Source organism: Simochromis diagramma, unplaced genomic scaffold, assembly GCF_900408965.1.
Source record: "Simochromis diagramma unplaced genomic scaffold, fSimDia1.1 OVJJ01000579.1, whole genome shotgun sequence".
Lineage (NCBI taxonomy): Eukaryota > Metazoa > Chordata > Actinopteri > Cichliformes > Cichlidae > Simochromis > Simochromis diagramma.
Genome location: NW_024386817.1, coordinates 9,659 through 32,067, shown reverse-complemented (window position 1 = coordinate 32,067; position 22,409 = coordinate 9,659). Strand labels below are relative to the sequence as shown.

Genomic DNA, 22,409 nt, shown 5'->3' with positions numbered 1-22,409 from the left:
TCAGTCGATTCACTCGGTACAACACATACAGTGGCTTGCAAAAGTATTCTGCCCCCTTAAACTTTCCCACATTTTGGGACATCACTTGCACATAGACATTGCCTGATGAGTGCTAATGACTAAATAGAGTGCACCTGTGTGTAATCTAATGTCAGTACAAATACAGCTGCTCTGTGATGGCCTCAGAGGTTGTCTAAGAGAATATTGGGAGCAACAACACCATGAAGTCCAAAGAACACACCAGACCGGTCAGGGATAAAGTTATTGAGAAATTTAAAGCAGGCTTAGGTCTGCAAAAAGATTTACCAAGCCTTGAACATCCCATGGAGCACTGTCCAAGCGATCATTCAGAAATGGAAGGAGTATGGCACAACTGTAAACCTACGAAGACAAGGCCGTCCACCTAAACTCACAGGCCGAACAAGGAGAGCGCTGATCAGAAATGCAGCCTAGAGGTGACTCTGGACGAGCTGCAGAGATCTACAGCTCAGGTGGGGGAATCTGTCCATAGGACAACTATTAGTCGTGCACTGCACAAAGTTGGCCTTTATGGAAGAGTGGCAAGAAGAAAGCCATTGTTAACAGAAAACCATAAGAAGTCCCGTTTGCAGTTTGCCACAAGCCATGTGGGGGACACAGCAAACATGTGGAAGAAGGTGCTCTGGTCAGATGAGACCAAAATGGAACTTTTTGGCCAAAATGCAAAACGCTATGTGTGGCGGAAAACTAACACTGCACATCACTCTGAACACACCATCCCCACTGTCAAATATGGTGGTGGCAGCATCATGCTCTGGGGGTGCTTCTCTTCAGCAGAGACAGGGAAGCTGGTCAGAGTTGATGGATGGAGCCAAATACAGGGCAATCTTGGAAGAAAACCTGTTGGAGTCTGCAAAAGACTTGAGACTGGGGCGGAGGTTCACCTTCCAGCAGGACAACGACCCTAAACATAAAGCCAGGGCAACAATGGAATGGTTTAAAACAAAACACATTCATGTGTTAGAATGGCCCAGTCAAAGTCCAGATCTAAATCCAATCGAGAATCTGTGGCAAGATCTGAAAACTGCTGTTCACAAACGCTGTCCATCTAATCTGACTGAGCTGGAGCTGTTTTGCAAAAAAGAATGGGCAAGAATTTCAGTCTGTAGATGTGCAAAGCTGGTAGAGACATACCCTAAAAGACTGGCAGCTGTAATTGCAGCAAAAGGTGGTTCTAAAAAGTATTTACTCAGGGGGCTGAATAATTACGCACACCCCACTTTGCAGTTATTTATTTGTGTAAAATGTTTGGAATCATGTATGATCTTCGTTCCACTTCTCACGTGTACACCACTTTGTGTTGGTCTTTTATGTGGAATTCCAATAAAATTGATTCATTTTTTTGGCTGTAATGTGACAAAATGTGGGAAAGTTCAAGGGGGCCAAATACTTTTGCAAGCCACTGTACAAGAGGCTTGTATGCTTACAAATGGCGAGCCTTCGAGCAATGGTGCCAGGACCGCCACACTCTCCCATTTCAGACCACTATTGTGGATGTTTTGACATTCCTGCAGGAGCTGCTGGATAAGGGCCTTTCATTTTCGACAATTAAGATTTATTTAGCAGCTATAATCTGCTTGTCATATTGACTTTGACGGGGTGACACCAGGCGCACATCCCCTCGCCATACGTTTTCTGAAAGGGGTTTGCCAGCTGAGACCTGTGCTTAAGTCCAGTGTCCCTGCTTGGGACTTGTCTTTGGTGCTGGAGGCCCTTTGTAGCCCACCGTTTGAACCCATTGAGTCTGTGGATATGAAATTTCTTTCATATAAGACTACATTACTTCTCGCTTTGGCTTCGGCACCTGATGGCCACAAGGTCATATTGCGTCCAAATGCTGCCTATTTTCCCAAGCTCATGCCTGCATCTATTAGCTCAATGGAGTTTGAGTTGCTGAGCATTTGTTCCTCTCCTTTTGCATCTGAGGAGCAGAGGAGGATGCATTCTCTTTGTCTAGTGCGTGTGCTATGCACCTACATTGAACGCACTCAGAAGTGCGTTTATGTGACCAGCTGTTTGTCTGCTTCGCTCTGTCTAAACAGAGGCTGTCTCACTGGCATATGGCACCAGAGGTCTTGCTTTGTCCCAGTGGGTGAGAGCTCATTCCACCACGGGAATGGGAACCTCGTGGGCTCTTTTTAAAGCGGTGCCTGTAGCTGATATTTGTGCGGCAGCCTAGTTGGGCATTCACCGCACAAAATTTTGCGGTTTTATCGGTTGGACGTTACAGCCCCTTCAGTGGCTCATACCGTCCTTTCTGCTGGGTCTACCGCTCACTAAGGATGTGGTGGTCCCATTCCGGTTTGGTGGCTGCTCTGCAGGGCGTGCATATGGGCTGGGTTTCGTCACTGATTTCTAGAATTGATTTCGATTCACAAGGTCCCGAATTGATTTGATCCACGATTCGATTCAATTCGATTAGATTTGAATCTGGGAAATTTTGCCTCAGACAGTCAGAAATATTATAATTCAGATCAGTACATTTACATATTTTTGTATCTATAAAAAGGAGGCTGACCCTCGCAAGACTTTATCAAAGGTGTAAGCATCACAGCAGATGCCTTTGTGTCAAAGTAGTTGAAGATAAAACGCAGAAAAACATGAAGGTGATTTTCCTGGCCTGGTATTTTATAAAAATATTCTGCAGTACATCAAAAACGAAAGAATCAATGATAGGTTTGTAGCTTGAACCCATCCGCTGGAACGTTGAAGACAATATAATTACACTGCAAAGCAAGACACAAGTAGGCAAGCTTCTTCATGTTTCTCGTGCACGGGAGAGAACCGGACAGGCGCCGTTCCTTCGCTTGACCCCAGTTGCTCTCGTCCGTTCTCCCGTACCACTGCCCTTTTATTGAGGTTACATGAATATGCATAAGTTCATTAACATATGACGTCTACATACACACAAAGAGTACCTTGCCTGTGTGTGTGTGTGTGTGTGTGTGTGTGTGTGTGTGTGTGTGTGTACTGCTGATCAAAGGGTCAAACATCCTTGGTCAGGAAGAGGGTAGCCTCCCCCTCACCCTAGATGGTTCATCCTAGATAACACGGTGAGGAAGTCCTGCAGTTCATCTAAACAAAGAGCACTTAGACTAGAACAGACGCAACTACGTTAATCCTACCATAAAACAATAAGACACGGCATGACCTCTCATGCTCCCAAAGTGCTCTCTAATACACACAAAGTTTGCAGACTATCAAGGATCAAAACCTCTACCAATCTACAACTAATTACAAAACTCTAAGCATATATAAGTAAATATTTCTAAGCATAAATGACAATCAACAATACAAATCTAACATTTCCCCCCTTTTTGACCTTTATGCTTGAAAAGTTCCCAGGTATGATCACCTCATGTCTGACAGTTTCAATGCAAACATTTTTATACTCAGCATATGTCAAATCACCCTAAATTACTGAAAAGGTACACAGTTCAACAAATGTATTAGCAGTTATCCCATTCATTGAGCTCATCTCATGGCAAACTGCATCCTACGAGCAAACAAAGAAATTGTTAATTTAATAGTGAAAATAAGAAGATAACATTTTCAAAAACATCCCAGCTTGGTGATGCTTCCTCCGGGTGTGCACATCACATGTCTCTCTGCAGAGTGGTTTAAGCTCTGCAGGGCGTCATGAATGTCTCTTCCAGTTGTTTCCATCACTGTCCATAGGACCAGAGTCCAAATGTATGTAGAATAAACATTCAAACATACCAGTTGGTTTTGTTGTTCGTCAACATGGGTCTCAGCTACTTCCAAGCTGCAGACCTCTCAGCACTCCAGTTTTATGGCCTCTTACCAGCCCCCATCACCTGACTTCAGACCTTCGTCTTGTGAGGGGGATATTTATGACTCTGCCATTGTCCACGCTCTGCAGAAAACACTCTCTGCGGAAAGGGTGCAGGGTTCCGTCATCTTACTGCTGTTATGATCCCAGCAGCCTTCAGAGTGTCATCGTATGCACAGTACAGTGGCACAGCGTTAGGTGATGTTCATAGGAAACTGCTGTTATCACCACCATAGCTTCTGGTTCCTGTGCTTTTCACAGAATCATGATGTCATCCTCGAACTCCTTCTGCGCTGTCGATGGAGCTTGGCACACTCCCCTCATCCCTCGAGTTTTCATATCCCAACGCTGCTGAAGATTTAAGGCAGGGCACGTCATACACCTTAATTGTCTTTCTCAGCGTCAATATTGAATCTTTCATTTTATTTAAAATCTTGCTGTGGGAAGTCTCCTCTTGATCTCCTGGAAGCTCAGTAGCACAGCTCTGTGTGATGTCTGCTGTGCTGAAGATGATCTCTGATCCTCCTGAAGCCTCTCTCCTGGCCTCAGCTCCCATCCTGTGGACGATCCTCTCAGCCACTCCTTCTCGTAATGCATAGTCCTGATTTTGGGCCTGCTGGATCTGTCTCTCTTAGGTGAGAGTTGTCATGTGTCCATCTCCTCTGCCTTCCTCCTGGTTCAGCTGTTTCCGGCACCAGCTGGGGTCCTATAAGGATGAGCGTCGTAGTCAAGGTGACCAAGAGGGTCCTGGTCGCACACAGGTCCGTCACGCCTCGCACTTGGTTGCCCTAGAGTTGATCAGAGGCTGGAGGTTGAAGTGCGAGCTTACCCTACGGGGGCTCAATCAGCACTCCCCCCTCACCACTGAAACAACCAAGTGTGAGATTTCTCTATTGTGCTGTCTTGAGGGTGCCGGGGTTTCCTGGGACCTCGACCTCTTGCAGTGGCTCCAAGGTCTGATCTCATGATGGGCCCCAACCAGCTTGACCTTTGACCTCAACCACTGCCTGGTCCTGTCAGCTATGCGCTTCTCACTGGGCCTCTGAAGATTTCTCAGGAGATTACTGCTGCACCTGTATTTCCTTGCTAGGAAGACAAACTATTTGGAGAGCATGTCAACAATCATCAAACCACATTCTTTAGTTCAGTGAACTTCACTTATAGGCCATCAAAGCCTCATCTGAACATGGATGCACCACTTGCATAGGTTTAATATTTGTAAATAAAACGGCTAATCACACAAATCACTGCAACAATAATAAAAAACATTGTTTAATGTTAATCCTTGGACCCCTCCTCTTGCCGCATGGACACACCCATGCGTCAACTCACCAAACCTGGATTCCTGTCTTAAAGAAAAAGATTAGCTAGATCATATCCCGGGCAACATCAGGGCATCTCCTCCCCTGGAGCAGCACCACCCTGGACCTATAATCCTGCAATAAAAATGTTAGTGTGTTTTGCATACTAAATTTGCTTAACACCTGGCACTGGCAGGAGCCTGCATACACACCATCATGGCCTGGAAAACAAGATCTGGAAGTGAAATCAAACTTCATACCTGTAAACAATTGTATCATAAGAACAAGAAGCACTCAACATCAGCAAGACAAGTGTCATGTGCAGGTTTTCTCAAATCAGTAAACTACAATTATTTTCATAAGTCTCCTCAGACATGGATCATCCCATGTACTCAGGCAACATTAATGTAATCGGTGACTGCTCTTAAGCAAAGTCACTCCACTCATATATTATATATGGGCTCAAGAGTGGCCAGCAAATGAGCCCATATTAACTATTCCATAACACCGCATCTCTTATCTGTTTGTCTCATGTCACTTGTCCGCTTCTGCCGAATCTTGTTCATGCAGTCTCAAAAAACAAACATTAGCAACACACATTGATCATCCTGGTGGGCAGGCGTCGGCCATCCACATTCCAGAGGTGCCATAAAAACACCATAAAGTTAGCCATCCCTAGCTGTGGAAAGAAGTAACACCAGTTCTCAACACAGGAAATTACACACATGTTATTCACATTATCAAAGTAATCTTCACATTTTCCCATCAACACAATACAACAGCATCACCACTCATAACCTATAAACACAGTTTTCCTCACACATAAACCCAGAAATCCTGTAGTAGGAAAAAACATCAACCAGTTGTCCAGGTATAAATCACATCATCAATTCACATGAAGAACTGGCATGCTGTAAGAAAAGAAAATGCAAATATTAGCGCTTGAGCAGGCGCATGCATACTTTGTCACAGTTATCTCTGTGAGCAATTCAAGCCTATGAATAACACACCTGATAAATGCACAGACACAGAAAATGGCATTTAAAAGGTTAAATCATCATGCAACCTCGAGTGTTGCTGTCATCTTTCTGCTCCTGTAAAAGGAAACACACGGGTTCATCTGCACCTTTGTCAGGTTGGGGTTAACTTCACACAATCATGTTCAGTCAGTCAGTCAGTTATTTTAAAATTCTCACTCATTCACTCCGCGGTTCCTTCTTTTGCTAATTGTGGAAATTATCATCGCATTCGTTTCCACGCTCAGCAAAACGACGACATTTCAAAAAGAAAAATAATTTAGACTGGATTTCCTCGTTGAATCCTTTTTGGGGGGGACTCTCATTTCCTAATTGTCCCAAATAAGTGGCTTTCTCCTGAGCTCATTTTAAATGTGGAGAAACTCACTTGCAACAAGTTTCTTGACGACGTGTAACGCTTTTAATTCCCGACTTGCAGATCTGCTCAAAGAAAAGAAATTCACAAGCAAAAATCAGTGCTTGTTCAAAAGATAAAAATGAAAAATAACAGAGATTGTCAAACAAAATGTTCAGTGCACTGTAAAAGTATCAAAATAAAAAAGGCCTTGTTAAGTCATGACACAAACTCCTCATCAACTTCACAACAGGAGAAGAATCATCAGCTAGATTCACTCCAAACCAACCATCAGCTGCACAACACACAACATAACCCTAATGTCATATTAACTATGAGTTTAATCACCAGGTCTGTGCTCTTCACTCATTTAAGCCACAGATCTATTTTATTCAATTTTCCTTTTTTCCCTTCATCATAAAACATGTGACATGTTGTCATGCACTTCACAAAAGAAGTTTGTTCTGACGTATTCAGAGTTGTGTATCTAAATACAGGATTCACTCACACATCAAAACAGGAAAGTCAATGTTTTAGAGTCTCCACTCTAACAAACTCCAACACATCTCATTCACTCGTGCTAGGATTCAGTCACCTTTCATTAATCTAAAAACCAATCAAATAATTTGCATATCGGCTATTAACCCACTAAGTTGACAGGACAACAGGAAAGCATGTTCAAAATATTATCACAAAAGACAATTTCCCTCATACAGTAAATCACTTGTGCTGCATCAATCAAGCAGGAAGCTTCTCCCAATTTACTATATCAACAACTAAATTTATTGTCTGATCACTGGTTGGTCAAACCAGGATTTTTTTTTCCCCACAAAAGTTTAAACTGTTGTCCTGCAACCTAGAGAGTCAATTTTTTTATTGGATAAATTCAGTATTTGATAACAAGTGTCTGCTAAATTGACACTATTTTAACACTGATGAAAGATAACAAGCTAATTTTCATTACATGTGTTTGTGTTATTAGGCAGGTTTAATGCATGTCTGTGGAGCTGCATATCCAGCAGAGCATGTTCTTAAAGCTGCCTTTCCTACACACTTCTCTACTATTATTTAATCATTTCTTAACTATGGTGCTATGAGTCCACTGGTCTTTGCATCACACTAAGTGACTTGGACAAGATGATAAACAGACTCATACACTTAAAATGTTGTCTAATCTTCATGGGCTCTCTTGTGTTTGTGTTAGTATGGTTAATGCATGTTGTGCTTGTGTGTGTGATTTTGTATGTTTCTATTTTTGCAGTGTTTCAGACCCCTTCACAATTTTCCAACTTAAGCAGTCAGTTTTCTTTTTCCCCAGGTTTGCTAACCCAAATTTTGATTTCCCACATTTAATAACAAAATTTGTGTTCTCACCACTCTCACTATTGTCCTCTGCCACTTCAATAGTCCAATAGCAGGCAGTTTCTCCTTCAGCTTTGTCCTGTCCCTCCTCTGATGCGGTTGACTTTGTGCTAGTGTCTGAAGTGCTGCCGCTGCCTTCTTGGGCGACTTCTTAGCAGCTGCTGCCGGTTTCTTGGCTTTGGCCGCGGCGGGCTTCTTGGCTTTGCTCTCAGTAGCCTTGTTCATCTTGAAGGATCCGGAGGCCCCGGTGCCCTTGGTCTGCACCAGAGTGCCCTTCGCCACCAGGCTCTTGATGGCGGTCTTGACACGGGCCTTGTTCTTGTCCACATCGTAGCCTCCGGCAGCCAGAGCCTTCTTGAGAGCGGCCACGGACAGGCCGTTGCGCTCCTTGGAAGCGGCCACGGCTTTCACAATCAGCTCGCCCACGCTGAGGCCGACCTTCTTGGGCTTGGAAGTCATCGTCTTCTTCTTCTTGGCCTGAACCTCTGCACAGGGCGCAGGGCGTGTTTATGATGGAGCCTTTCCCACCACAGCGCTGGCACGTTGAACGCATCATGAAGGGTCCATTTCTTTCATGTCGCTAGCCAGCATGCTAGCCGCATGTGGCTTGCCCGAGTCACTCAGTCCTTTCTGAGCATTTCAACATGCTGCCACCGCCATCTTGCTCGCCCCTCCGTGGAATTCATCCAATCAGACAGGAAGATGGGTTTGCTTTCTTCTACTGCTGCTGTTTGTCCACATTACTGCTGCTTTGCTGGGACTTTTTGTGCTCAGGACTTGCTGCTGTCTCTTTATCATGTTATTGCTTTGGAGCTGCATTCCTTATCTTCAGGGAGGAGTGAGCTCGCTTGTGAGGTTGAGAAACACATGGCACTGTAAATAAGTCAGCCAGAAACTTGGCCTGCATGTTTCCAATGATGTTAAACTATAACTTTCTTCCGACCGCTGCATGTGGAAAATTGATTCAGGTCTGCTTTTCACCTGAAAGTGACAAACTAAGACATTTCATTATTATCATCACTGCTTAATCAACACACATCTCTCTCTCTGTCTGTGTGTTTGTGTGAACAATCCTTTCTTAAAAGCATAAAATGACATTGTAGTTGTTTTTCGGCTGATCAACACGAAACCTTTTTCCCATGATTATTTTTCTTCGTCTACAATGTAATTTTTGTCTCTTTTTCACTCTTTTTTTTTTTTTTTTTTTTTCGTTACAATAACTGGTGACCTGCAGAATCACCGCTCTCACTCACAATCAAAGGCAATTACTTTTGCACAGTGCACAAAAACACTGTGATGTCAGACACATTCACACTCACTTTGTCATCTGCATAAATAAATCATATGGCTGGAGATATGTGCCATGGTGATCCATAGGCATGATCACACATTTATTTAATTATTTTCAACCCAACAAAACAAATAAACAAAAACATGATGCTGATGCTACACACACACGAGTCAAGGTGCAGAAAAACTGCTCGTGGAAACGCCGCACACTCCAGTTATCACAGTTATCCTAGCTCTGTTTCCCTCTCTTTGAGTAGCTCTCAGACAGCTCTCGATCTGATAATGTGTAGCTTGCTCATCAGCTCAGAAAAAAAACTGCAACGCAACATCACACAGTAGTTGCATGCTCTGCCCACAGCGGCAAAGTCTTACACTCTCATATTCAACACAGCTCCTCCATCATGTACTTTTAGATGTTTCATACAGGGTTGAGCATATTAGTTGTTTTCACAGGTGTGCTCCATATTTCAACAATGGCTCATAACAAGACGACAGTCTTTCACACAGGTCAAGTGCCTCTATGCACTTCATTAGTTTAAATATTTGCCTATATCACTTCACCTCACATGTCATTGTACTGAATTTAAGCAACCACAAGCTTAATGTAGGTTACTTTTAACAACTATCCACCTCAATGGTTTGGCACACAGGCTGTTAACATTTTGTGTCAGGAAGGGGTGGGGGGAAAGCCACCCACCAGAGCACAGCTGCTGATGTGGGCTGGCCTTTTCCACACACTCCTGGTTGCTTAGGAAACCCATGCTAACAACAACAGCTGCTGACGTCACACACCACGCGGTCTGCTCCGCACACACAACAACAACGAGGACGAAAATAACAATAACACAAAATAGGCCTACTGTCCAGCACAATCTGGACCCCGCGGAACCTCTCAACGCCCCACAAAGCGGCGGAGAACTCACCTCTCGCTCCACAAAGCAGCGAGGAACACCTCTCGCTCCACAAAGCAGCGAGGAACCTCTTACCCCACAAAGCGGTAAGGAACCTCTTGCCGCACACAGCAGCAAGGAACCCGGGCTTCGCTCCACAAAGCAGCGAACTTCTCAACGCCTCACAAAGTGGCGGAGACTGCACAACGACACGGTTATAGAGTCGGCCTCTTCAAACTTACTTGGCGTTGCTTAGCGTGTAATATCAGCTTCGAATCCCGCCGATCGCCATTCATCGAGGAGAAAAGACAGACAGCGAATCCACAGGAACTTCCTGGCTGACGTCAGTCTTTCAGCGTGTCCCTCCTCCCCTCGGTGAATGCGATTCCAGGGCTCCGGCTCTCGAAGGACCAATTAATGATAGGTTTGTAGCTTGAACCCATCCGCTGGAACGTTGAAGGCAATATAATTACACTGCAAAGCAAGACACAAGTAGGCAAGCTTCTTCATGTTTCTCGTGCACGGGAGAGAACCGGACAGGCACCGTTCCTTCGCTTGACCCCAGTTGCTCTCGTCCGTTCTCCCGTACCACTGTTCTTTTATTGAGGTTAGATGAATATGCATAAGTTCATTAACATATGACGTCTACATACACACAAAGAGTACCTTGCCTGTGTGTGTGTGTGTGTGTGTGTGTGTGTGTGTGTGTGTGTGTGTGGAGACTGCTGATCAAAGGGTCAAACATCCTTGGTCAGGAAGAGGGTAGCCTCCCCCTCACCCTAGATGGTTCATCCTAGATAACACGGTGAGGAAGTCCTGCAGTTCATCTAAACAAAGAGCACTTAGACTAGAACAGACGCAACTACGTTAATCCTACCATAAAACAATAAAACACGGTATGACCTCTCATGCTCCCAAAGTGCTGTCTAATACACACAAAGTTTGCAGACTATCAAGGATCAAAACCTCTACCAATCTACAACTAATTACAAAACTCTAAGCATATATAAGTAAATATTTCTAAGCATAAATGACAATCAACAATACAAACTCTAACAAGTCCACTACTTTAGTCCACATGGACTGGATCTGGACTAAAGACATTAAACTTTGTACAGATATTCTTAGTCTCTAGAGGATCGACTTCATTAAATGACTTTGTCGATTCTGACTTTTTAATCAGACAGTTTGGATTTTCATGGTTCCCTGGGTTTCCTGGTCCAACTTCCCTAGCTCAGCATGGTTTGTGGTTCTCCAGCAGTTCTTCCTGCTCAGTGTCAAATGTTCACTTACTCCTGGGCATCATTTAGTGTTAATGGTACTTGTAATAAATGTAACCTCTGAAAATAATCCTGTAGCTAGCCAGGCTCCTTTAACCACTGCAGCCCAAAGTAACACAGCTCCTGTCAGCTGACCCGGAGCAGCAGGGGTGACTGTACCACTGTGAGGACGAGGTGTTGTGTGAAACAGAAGCCCCAGGTTTACCACTAAACCATTCATGTTTTAAGTCTATTTTTCACACAGCTCCAACACAGCTATTGTTGGCTCTATTCTTAGAAACATGAAGCTGCAGCATCTGGGGAACAGAGTCAAAGTCATTCCAGGGAACAGAGCGAGCTGCACTGAGGAGCAGCAGTGGCAGGAATCTTTACTTCTGATTTATTAATAACCCACAGACAAAGTTATCATTTATTTGAAAGTCTTATTCTTAGCCCTGCACACCTTAACCGAAAAAAAACAGTTTTATTTGTTGTTTATTGTCAGTCTGGCTCTTACTCTGAGTTTGATTTGTCCGATTTAGTGATCAGTTCAGATAAAATAATTAGTGCCTGACTTTAACATTCATGTGGAAAAATGAAAACAAAAACATGAACTCTGTTTTCATTCTTTATTAAACTAAATTGGCTTCAGTCAAAATATAATGAGCTGACTCATCATTTCAATTATTATCGTGACAAACATTAAAATGTAGGAGAAGAATGTTCAACAGGGTTTCATGGAAATTCTCCTTTGACTGATCATTTTTAATAAAAATTCAATTAAAAACAACATTAAAGGATTACACAGCACTGTGCAGTCATCAGACATGCCTGACTCCATTTTGTATAAGTTACAAAATGCACACTTTAAAGCAGATCACTTCTAAGCTGGAAAGGAAATGCCATTACACTACTTTAGAAAACCTTGGTTTGGCCAGAAAAACTAGTTTGCTGCTCCATAAAGAAAGTCCTCTATAAATATAGGACATCTACTGTTCATTACTGGTTGAGGAAAACAGGAACAACTCCAGGTTTCTGTTCAGTTCTTTTGCAAGGCTGAACCAAATATTCCTTTAACTATAACTTGTGATGGGTTCATGAGCTTCTTAACTACTAGACTACCTTGTTGGTATTAAAGGAAACAACCAACACTGGGTTAAGTCACTTGTGACAGATTGGCGACCTGTGCGGGGTGTGCTGTGCCTTTCGTACAGTGACAACCAGGACAGGCTCTAGTGCTCGTAACCCTGAACTGCACAAGCAGAATCATCCTGATTAACTGATTGTCAGCAAGTCTGACCACCTCTATAAAAACAGAAGTTTTGTGGTGTGCGATACTGCAAGATTTGGTATTGATCGAATACCAAGTAAATACAGGGCCAGTATCACTGATACTGATATCGATACTTTTTATAATTAGGCTTGATGTATAATGAAGTTGCTAAATCTGAATGAATTTTCATAATGTCGCGGTTCGAATTTTGAGGAAGAGACATACGACTGAAAGTCCATAGTGGGTCAACACAAATTATTTTATTAAAACACATATATGTGGTGAAGATGGGCTCTGCAAAACATCAGGCTCCATCTCCCGCCTTACAATAGGTGGGTGTGATATTTATACTTATGATGACCAGTAACTCGCGTCACTAAAACAGAACAGTTCCTCTTTCAGTTCCTCCAGATGCATCCTGTTATTCTACTTGTCTAGACTTAAACAACACTTGCAATCAGTTTACCCAGACAGGCTATGTGTCTGTGTCGTTAATCTAAGTGCATGACCCCCCTCTATGTCATCTGTTACCAGGCAAACTCCAGTGCAGCCTGCTGAATGCACACAGGCAATATGTAGTAAATTATACAGTAAACATGTAGGCAACCTTTCAATAGCTGAACTTTGCTCCATTGATCGGCCAGACATCGCGCTGCCCGTAGCTTCAAACCATTAATTAACTTAACCGAGCTTCAACCCTTTAATTATGCAATATGTGTATAACATGATTACAGTTGCACCTGCAATGAAAGATTATGTGCTTATGCTAACACCTGAAATACAGACTTTAATATAACCTCACCAGTTTCAATAAATGTGTCAATGAAATGATAACAATGATAAATCATAAATGATGCAACAATAATAATAAGGATTATGAATAGTAACAGTAAAATAATATTTCATCTCGGCAATAACCTTTAAGTTTTTTTTGGATTAATAATTAGTTAAAACCCAGGAAATAAATAATAACATGATTAAGCCTGTAGCACATCTAGTTGTAGTTTAAATATATTAATCATACAAAAGTCCTTTAACACGGCAATTATATTCAATCATATCTAAGTCAAATTATTTTTGTTTTTTTGTTTTCAATTGCAGTAAATATTTTCAGTTAAATAACCTGTTTCAGTGAGATCAATGTATTATATCAAGGTCTTAGTATAATTTATACTTTTTGAGTTGGCTGAAGTAAAAATTAGATCATCGGTCTCTGTGCTCGTGGAGGAGGTTGATTCAGCTCCAGGTTAAGCTGTTTTTGACACATTGAGACATTTGATTACTATAATTTTTCATCCCTGCCTATCAAAACTTTCTGTCCCTGATTCTTGCTTCATAATACCACAAGAAAAGAATCTCTTCAAGCATCATTATGTCATGATCCTGGGCCATGCTGGCCCAGGATCATGACACATTAAGCTGTACAGACTTCTTTGATTTTAATTAATTTGCTTTCACTTCATCCTCATTTTCACTTATTTTTTGTTTTTGGAAACATGATTTTATTTGTCCACACATTTTATTGCTTCGGTATTTCCTCACCATGTTTGTGTTTCATAAATTGGATATTTTGATTGTTTTAGGTTATACTTGAAATAGTCAATCTGTAGATTTTCATTTACAACCAAGATTTATTTGTGAATTCAGCCCCAGTAAATCGTCTCTTCTCTAACCCACAATGCCACTTTGTGTCATGGTCCGGAGTCTGGTGTTTGTGTTTGTGTTTTTTTATTATTAATATGCTTCATTTCAGTTGGTTCCTGGTTATATTTTGGTGATTTTTAGTTCTTATGTTTTGCCCCTGTGGCTTCCATGTTTAGTGTATCATGTTTCTAGTGTAGGTTTGATTCTCTTTACTGTTTTGTGCTTGTGTTATGTTTATAGTTTCTAGTGTTCTGTCACTATTCCGTCCCTGTGTCCCACGTTTAGTTACTCGTGTCTCCGTGTTTCATGTTCCCTCTGCTCCCCTAGTCAGTCATGTCTTCATGTCACAGTATCAAGTCTGCATCTTTGTGAGTCTCTTGGTTCCTGTTTTACTTTGACAGTCTCGTGTCCCATGTTCAGTGTTTTGAGTTTTGCTTCCCTTTGTCTCCTCATGTCAGATTAGATTATAGATCATGTAGACACCAGCCTGGTAATGAAATTGTTAATTGCCCCTTGAGGTTAAATAAAGTCTTTCTGATTCTGAATGAAGACACACATAGTGTGTCATGAAACTGAACACAGCTTACAGTTGTTTTCTCATCTTCACACTCAGTCTTTGTACAAGAAAGTTACAATTACATGTCCAAATGTCCAACCTCCAAAAAAGCAGCACCTTCAGAAAGCCTGTAGAACTCTTGTTCAAGACCACTCTGAGTCTTGTGAAATGCACTTCACACACGTACACACACGCACAGTTGTTTGTCGCCAGATGCCACGTTTATTTCTAGTTTTCATTTGTTATGACCGTCCACAGTCTGACAGCTCCGGTCTCAGCTGATTTCCAGCTTCCTCTCCGCTCCTCTCCCGTCTCACTATAAAAGGGGAAGGAAACCATCATCAGTCCGAACGCCATCAGCTGTTCTCACCTGCGTCTCCAGCACCTCCCCGTTGAGCTCACTGCACCACTCCTCCCCTGCAGCAGTTTTTTGTTTTTGATGTGTTTTTATTGGCTGTAGGAAAGCTTTATATTTTCTTTGAGCTGAGATTTAGAGGTTTATATGGATACCACACATGATATTATGTATATTTACATAACATACCAGACCTCACGGTGAAACAGATGCCCCCCCCCCTTTTCCCCTGTAACTGAGGCGTTGGGGCTCAAGAGGTTCCTCCAATAGGATCTTCTGTGCTGTGAGATTTGGTCTGGACAAAAGCACAATCATAGCTTATGATTCAGTTTGGTTTTCAGATTCTTCTAATTGTGTCTGTTCAATTCAGTTCATTTTATTTATACAGCGAAACAACAGTTGCCTCAAGGTGCTTTACATTCTAAGGTCGACCCTACAATAATACATACAGAGGAAAACCCAACAATCATATGACCCCCTATGAGCAAGCACTTTGGCGACAGTGGGAAGGAAAAACTCCCTTTTAACAGGAAGAAACCTCCAGCAGAACCAGGCTCAGGGAGGGGCGGGGCCATCTGCTGTGATTGGTTGGGGTGAGAGAAGGAAGACAGGATGAAAGACCTGCTGTGGAAGAGAGACAGAGGTTAATAACAGATATGATTCAATGCAGAGAGGTCTGTTAACACACAGTGAGTGAGAAAGGTGACTGGAAAGGAAAAACTCAATGCATCATGGGAATCCCCGGCAGCCTACGTCTATTGCAGCATAACTAAGGGAGGATCCAGGGTCACCTGGTCCAGCCCTAACTATATGCTTTAGCAAAAAGGAAAGTTTGAAGCCTAATCTTGAAAGTAGAGATAGTGTCTGTCTCCTGAATCCAAACTGGAAGCTGGTTCCACAGAAGAGGGGCCTGAAAACTGAAGGCTCTGCCTCCCATTCTACTTTTAAATACTCTAGGACAGGGGTCACCAACCTTTTTGAAAGTGAGATCTACTTCTTGGGTACTGATTAATGTGAAGGGCTACCAGTTTGACACACACTTCTCAAATATCAAATTGCTTCAATTTAACTTAATTATATGTTATCATTAATAATTAATGATATTCATCTATGTAAAGACACTAATTATGTTAATTATTTTTCACCATAATTATAAAGAATGCAAGTAGGAAACAAGGTAGGAAACAGATAAATATCAATATGCAACGCTTTATTTCTATAAATCTCTGCAAGTATTTACATTTTGAAGTGATCACTTCTACAACATTTTCACTTACCACTAACAAATTTTAACAAATCATGCACTGTTACATACATTATTTTTGTATGTATGTAACATACAAAAAAATCTACTTTGAAATTTTACAGAACTTTTCACCAAATTGGCAGCATTTTAAAGCAAATTGTCACATGTTACACTTAACAAACACATTTGTTTTTCAATAATTAAATTCAACTTTGACACGACACTGTAATGTTGCCACTGAGAACATCTAATATGGCTTTCTTTGTCTGTTAGTGGGAAACCTGGCATTGCATGCTGTTCACCAGTGTGTTGTAATCTGGGGTATAACTTGACACTGCAACTCTGAGTGAGTCTTGCAGATGTGCATCAGAGAGGCGTGTTCTGTGTTTGTTCTTGATGAAGTTCATGTCAGAAAAGGCTGATTCACAAAGACAGGTTGAACCAAACAGGCTGGCAACCTTCATAGCTGCTGTGCATACACCACTGTACTTTTCTGTGTCAACAAGGCACCAAAAGTTTGGTGCACCCTGATAGGCTTTGAGGTGGACATCATTTTGCAATGTTACAGTTTCGATTTCCACCTGTCCAGCATCCAAGCTGGACATTGAACTTAGTTGCTCAGCAATGCATGTTGTGTCCACGTTCCTGAAAGGATTGGAAACAAATGAGACACATGGCTCAAGCTGATCAAGGTCACAAAACCTGTTCTCAAACTCTTGACCAAGTCGGTTTATGACTTGAGTGTACTTTTCTGCAACTTTGTCAAAAGTCTCAGATGCAGAAGCGTTGTCTTTCAGCACCATCTGCACAGAGGGAAAGTGCAGCACCGTTTTTCTCTGTAAATGCACAGAGAAAATGTTCATCTGGGCTTTAAATCTATTTAAAGCACTTATGTCAGCAACAGTCTTACCTTTGCCTTGCAGCTCACAGTTCAAATGGTTCAGTTTCCCAGTAATGTCTGTTAAAAACGCAAGGTCAAGTGTCCACTCAGTGTCCTCCAGCAGAGATGTGTCTTCCCCTTTGGATTGCATGAACTCCTTGATTTCACCCAAAAGTGACAAAAAATGAAGCAAAATCCGTCCCCTGCTGAGCCATCGGATTTCCGTATGTAGTAGCAGGTCACCATATTCAGCTGACAGCTCCTCCAACAGCACCTTGAATGTTCTGTGCTGTTTAGCTCTGGAGCGGATGCTGTTTATGATCTTCACGACGGGAGTCATGACGTGCACGAAGCCGATCACCTTTGCGCATAACGCCTGCTGGTGAATGATGCAGTGGTAATGCATGAAGTTTGGGAACTCTGTGTCACCTTTACAGTGAGCGATGAATCCCGTATGTCGGCCGATCACAGCAGGAGCTGAGTCACTGATACCAGCTTTTCCAACGGTACCTTTTTCTTCGCGAAAAACTCCTTCACCGCGTTACAGATGTCAACTCCCTTCGTAGTTGTCTTTAGTGGCAGTAGTGTTCTTCTTTTGTGGAGAAACCATCAAATACCATCCGGATAAAGACCATCAGCTGTGCTGTACTGCTGCTGTCGATGGACTCGTCACACTGGATGCTAAACCAACTGCACTTTGCCAGATCCTGATCCAACTGATCGGCCAAGTTCCCGGACATAGCCGACACTCTTCTAACAATTGTAGTTGCCCCCAGCTGGACATCAGAGAGAGTGGAGATTACATCGTTTCCATATTTCTCGTCTTTAAGCACAGTTTTTGCAATTATCATCATTGCTTCTTTGAAATACTCCCCGTCTAAAAATGCCTTCTTTTTCTTAGTCATGAAATGTGTGGCTCTAAATGAGGCTTCGGCTGCTTTTTGAGAGTTTTTCACCGGTCTCGTGAAAAAAGACTGCTGTTGGCTCAAACCTGCCTTTAACTCGCGGGCCTTTTCCGCCCGCAGTGCTGCCCTTTGGGTGGTTAGCATGGTAGCTTGTGTGACACGTTCGGAAATGTCTCTCCACGTTGTGCCGCTTTGCCGTTGCCACAGTTGCCCCGCAAATGAGACACACGCATGAATCTTTCACAGTGGTAAAAAAGAACTCTTCCTCCCATTCACTGTGAAAATTATATGTTTTCTTCCTTTTTCCGCCATGTTTTCCTCATCTCCTCACCTTTGCCTTTGCTGGTCTTCACGGCAATTGTTTCCATGGAGACCAGCTAGCGCTGATCTAATATTTAATAATAAACATTTTTTTAATATATTATCTCTAACAAATTAACACCAATGCAATTGTGATTAAAAAATAGCAAGAAAAAAAATAGATGCAGCTTATTGTAAGTTGTTATGGTGAGCTATTTTTAGAACAGGCCCGCGGGCGACTCATGTGGTCCTTGCGGGCGACGTGTTGGTGACCCCTGCTCTAGGAACAACAAGTAGGCCTGCAGTGTGAGAGCGAAGTGCTCTAATAGGGTGATATGGTACTACAAGGTCATTAAGATAAGATGGGGCCTGATTATTTAAGACCTTGTATGTGAGGAGCAGGATTTTGAATTCTGGATTTAACAGGAAGCCAATGAAGGGAAGCCAAAACAGGAGAAATCTGCTCTCTCTTTCTAGTCCCTGTCAGGACTCTTGCTGCAGTATTTTGGATTAGCTGAAGGCTTTTCAGTGAGTTTTTAGGACTTCCTGATAATAATGAATTACAGTCGTCCAGCCTGGAAGTAATAAATGCATGAACTAGTTTTTCAGCGTCACTCTGAGACAGGATATTTCTAATTTTAGAGATGTTGCACAAATGGAGGAACGCAGTCTTACATATTTGTTTAATATGTGTGTTGAAGGACATGTTCTGGTCAAAAATGACTCCAAGGTTCCTCACAGTGTTACTGGAGGCCAAGGTAATGCCATCCAGAGTAAGAATCTGCTTAGATACTGTGGTTGCAAATTTTGAAGCCATCCAGATAACCTTCTCCCACCAACGATGTGGAGATCCAACCCTTTTAGATCCAATTAAAATCAAGACACTCAAAAAGATTCTGTGGAAAAGAGCAGAATTCTTGGAACAGAGTTTATTACACTGAATCACATGAACAGCAGGAAACATACAGAGATTTAGCAAGAAAATTACAAAGCAGAAAGCAAGCAAAGCAAAACCCCGGAGTGTGCAGCCTTAAGCCCAGACAGTAGAGCAACACAGAGACGGACAGAGAGAAACAGCAGAGGGGAAAAAAGTGCTGGGGTGTCCTCTGGTCCCCTAATATATAGGGACCAGTATCCCCGCCCCCTGCTGCTGGGTAACTTTCCCACCCGTCCTCCAGCCAAACACAGCTGCAGGGGTCAGGTAGCGGCCAAGGCCTTGGCCAGAGGCCAGTCAGGACTCCGACTACCCTTTGGCTTTGGCTTATCACAACAGGTCATGACACGGTGTCTGTGAAGGTTCTCAGTCATCCAGGTCATCGTAGTCTAAGGAGCTTGGAAAGAAAAGCGTCTGGACTTCTTTAAGTTGCTTGAAGACGTTTCACCTCTCATCCGAGAAGCTTAGCACCTCGGAGGAGGTGAAACGTCACATTGACTGCCCTGTTACTGTACCACCTTAATAAACCGTGGTGAAGCAAAATGTCTTGTGCTTAAGACTCTACATGAAAGTTAAAATATATATGTTCAGTGCACACAGACATATACTGTATATAGTTACATAGTTATACATATCATACAAAAATCTACCACATTACCATATTTCTAAGATTTTCAGGGCCAAGTACAATAACCTCAGTTTTATCTGAATTTAGAAGTAGAAAGTTAGAGTTAATAATGAAGTTATCAACTGTTTTCAGAGCCTCCCTTTCAGCTGCTCGTCAGTGGCTTGACTGAACCTCATTCCCTCCTTTCCTTTTTTTTTGGTGATTCTTCATCCCAGTTAAATAATTCAGACAATTCTTGACATTTGATCGGCTCTAGTTTTCTACAGTCTTTAATGCAAGACAGACACTTTTCTCAGGCCTGTGAAGAAAGCAGTGAAGTTTGTGGCTCAAAAACTGAGGAGCTGATCTGTGGATGTACTTAAAGACAAAGATGATGAAAGTTGATGAAATCAAAGTTTACAGTTTTAGAATAAGAAACAAAATAAGAAACAAGAGATGGACTTCATTCATCGTGAAAAACTGTCACCCTCAGCTGTGGTTTCTTTTCAGAATTAAATTACAAAAGTTGAGGTGGAAAAGTTTTCAATTATTCATTTGGACACGCTGATCTAATGAAGATGAATCTGAGGGAAATAGAATTTCTGACAGCAGTCAATAAAAACCGTCCCTGAGCTCACCCTATTAGAGCACTTCGCTCTCGCTCTGCAGGCCTACTTGTTGTTCCTAGAGTATTTAAAAGTAGAATGGGAGGCAGAGCCTTCAGTTTTCAGGCCCCTCTTCTGTGGAACCAGCTTCCAGTTTGGATTCAGGAGACAGACACTATCTCTACTTTCAAGATTAGGCTTCAAACTTTCCTTTTTGCTAAAGCATATAGTTAGGGCTGGACCAGGTGACCCTGAATCCTCCCTTAGTTATGCTGCAATAGACGTAGGCTGCCGGGGATTCCCATGATGCATTGAGTTTTTCCTTTCCAGTCACCTTTCTCACTCACTGTGTGTTAACAGACCTCTCTGCATTGAATCATATCTGTTATTAATCTCTGTCTCTCTTCCACAGCATGTCTTTATCCTGTCTTCCTTCTCTCACCCCAACCGGTCGCAGCAGATGGCCGCCCCTCCCTGAGCCTGGTTCTGTTGGAGGTTTCTTCCTGTTAAAAGGGAGTTTTTCCTTCCCACTGTCGCCAAAGTGCTTGCTCATAGGGGGTCATATGATTGTTGGGTTTTCCTCTGTATCTATGAAGCGCCTTGAGGCGACTTTTGTTGTGATTTGGCGCTATATAAATAAAATTGAATTGAATTGAATATGTTTGTGACTCTGAGATGGAGGTGAAACATGTGAAGCTGGGCTGTGGTTTACTGCTCTCTTCCTGTCACAGACACTGTGTGACATCTGTTCATCTGTTGGTTTTTGTTCAGCCATCAACATGACTGTCTCTTCTTCTCTTTTCTTTTAGCCACACTAGCAGCACGGCTCTGATGTTAATGTCAGTCTGTTGGTCAGTCCACTACTTTAGTCCACATGAAAATAGAAAATCACTATATAAGCACCAGTCCATTTATCCCATCAATGATGCACCACTACAATGAAACATGCTGCTGATAGGATCATGGTTTGGCCCATCTGGCTCACCATCATTAATCACACAATCAATTTTGAATTCTAGCAGCAAATTGTAAAGAAAACTATCAGAACATGTGTCTGTGAACTGAATCTCAGGAGAAAGTGGGCCATGCAGCACCACAATGACACAAACCAGTCACGTTTGTTTTCTTTGTTCCAAATAATGGTGAAAGAAAAATAATCCAGTGAATCCAGCGAGTGATGTGATGAGTCTCTGATGTCTTTCTGATGTGGTTTTGTTGCGTCCTTCAAACCACACCTGGTGTATTTTAGAAGAGCTGAAGAAACTGGCATCTGAGGCAAAGTTGCAGCAAGAGTGCCACTTCACCACCGTGCAGCCATGTCTCAGTTAGGAACATGACGTTCAGCTTATGAGTACTGAAAAAGTCCAGATCCTTTTGTAGTGGCAATTCCTTTTGTTTGACAAACCAAACATCCCACAATTAAAAGTCCACAAGCCACTGCTGCACTGAGATAATATTTCGTACGCAGGCAAAAGAAATCCACTGTCCAAACTTGAAAGTTGCGTTTTTATGGTTTATTTATCCAGTTTGGCAATAACAAGATCTATTTTTTTGTTACTTCCTGCTGCTTCTCCTGCTCTGGTAAAAAACCATAGGCCCACCCCAGTGCATGCTGGTCCTATACCAGTCTATTTATTTATAGAAACAAAATGGCCCTACAGCTCTTACTGACTAATTTAACAAAGTAACATCAAACAAACATTGAAACAAAATATTAACCGACAAATAAATACTCCGGCCCCTAATTGTGCATACAATCACAATTACTTTAAAGTCCCAAAAGGAGGAGCTATTCCCTT

At 42.3% G+C, this 22,409-nt stretch overlaps 1 protein-coding gene across 1 annotated transcript; it reads right to left on the bottom strand.

Moving 5' to 3' along the window:
* Positions 1-7,765: 7,765 nt before the first annotated feature.
* Positions 7,766-17,999, bottom strand: LOC120730737. The gene is made up of 5 exons (XM_040027194.1): positions 17,877-17,999; positions 17,127-17,215; positions 16,946-17,024; positions 10,017-10,245; positions 7,766-8,372 (listed from the first exon to the last, which is right to left on the bottom strand). Exons 1-5 carry the CDS (start codon positions 17,997-17,999, stop codon positions 7,828-7,830), a joined length of 1,065 nt encoding a protein of 354 aa, XP_039883128.1. The 3' UTR covers positions 7,766-7,827.
* Between the last annotated feature and the right edge of the window lie 4,410 nt (positions 18,000-22,409).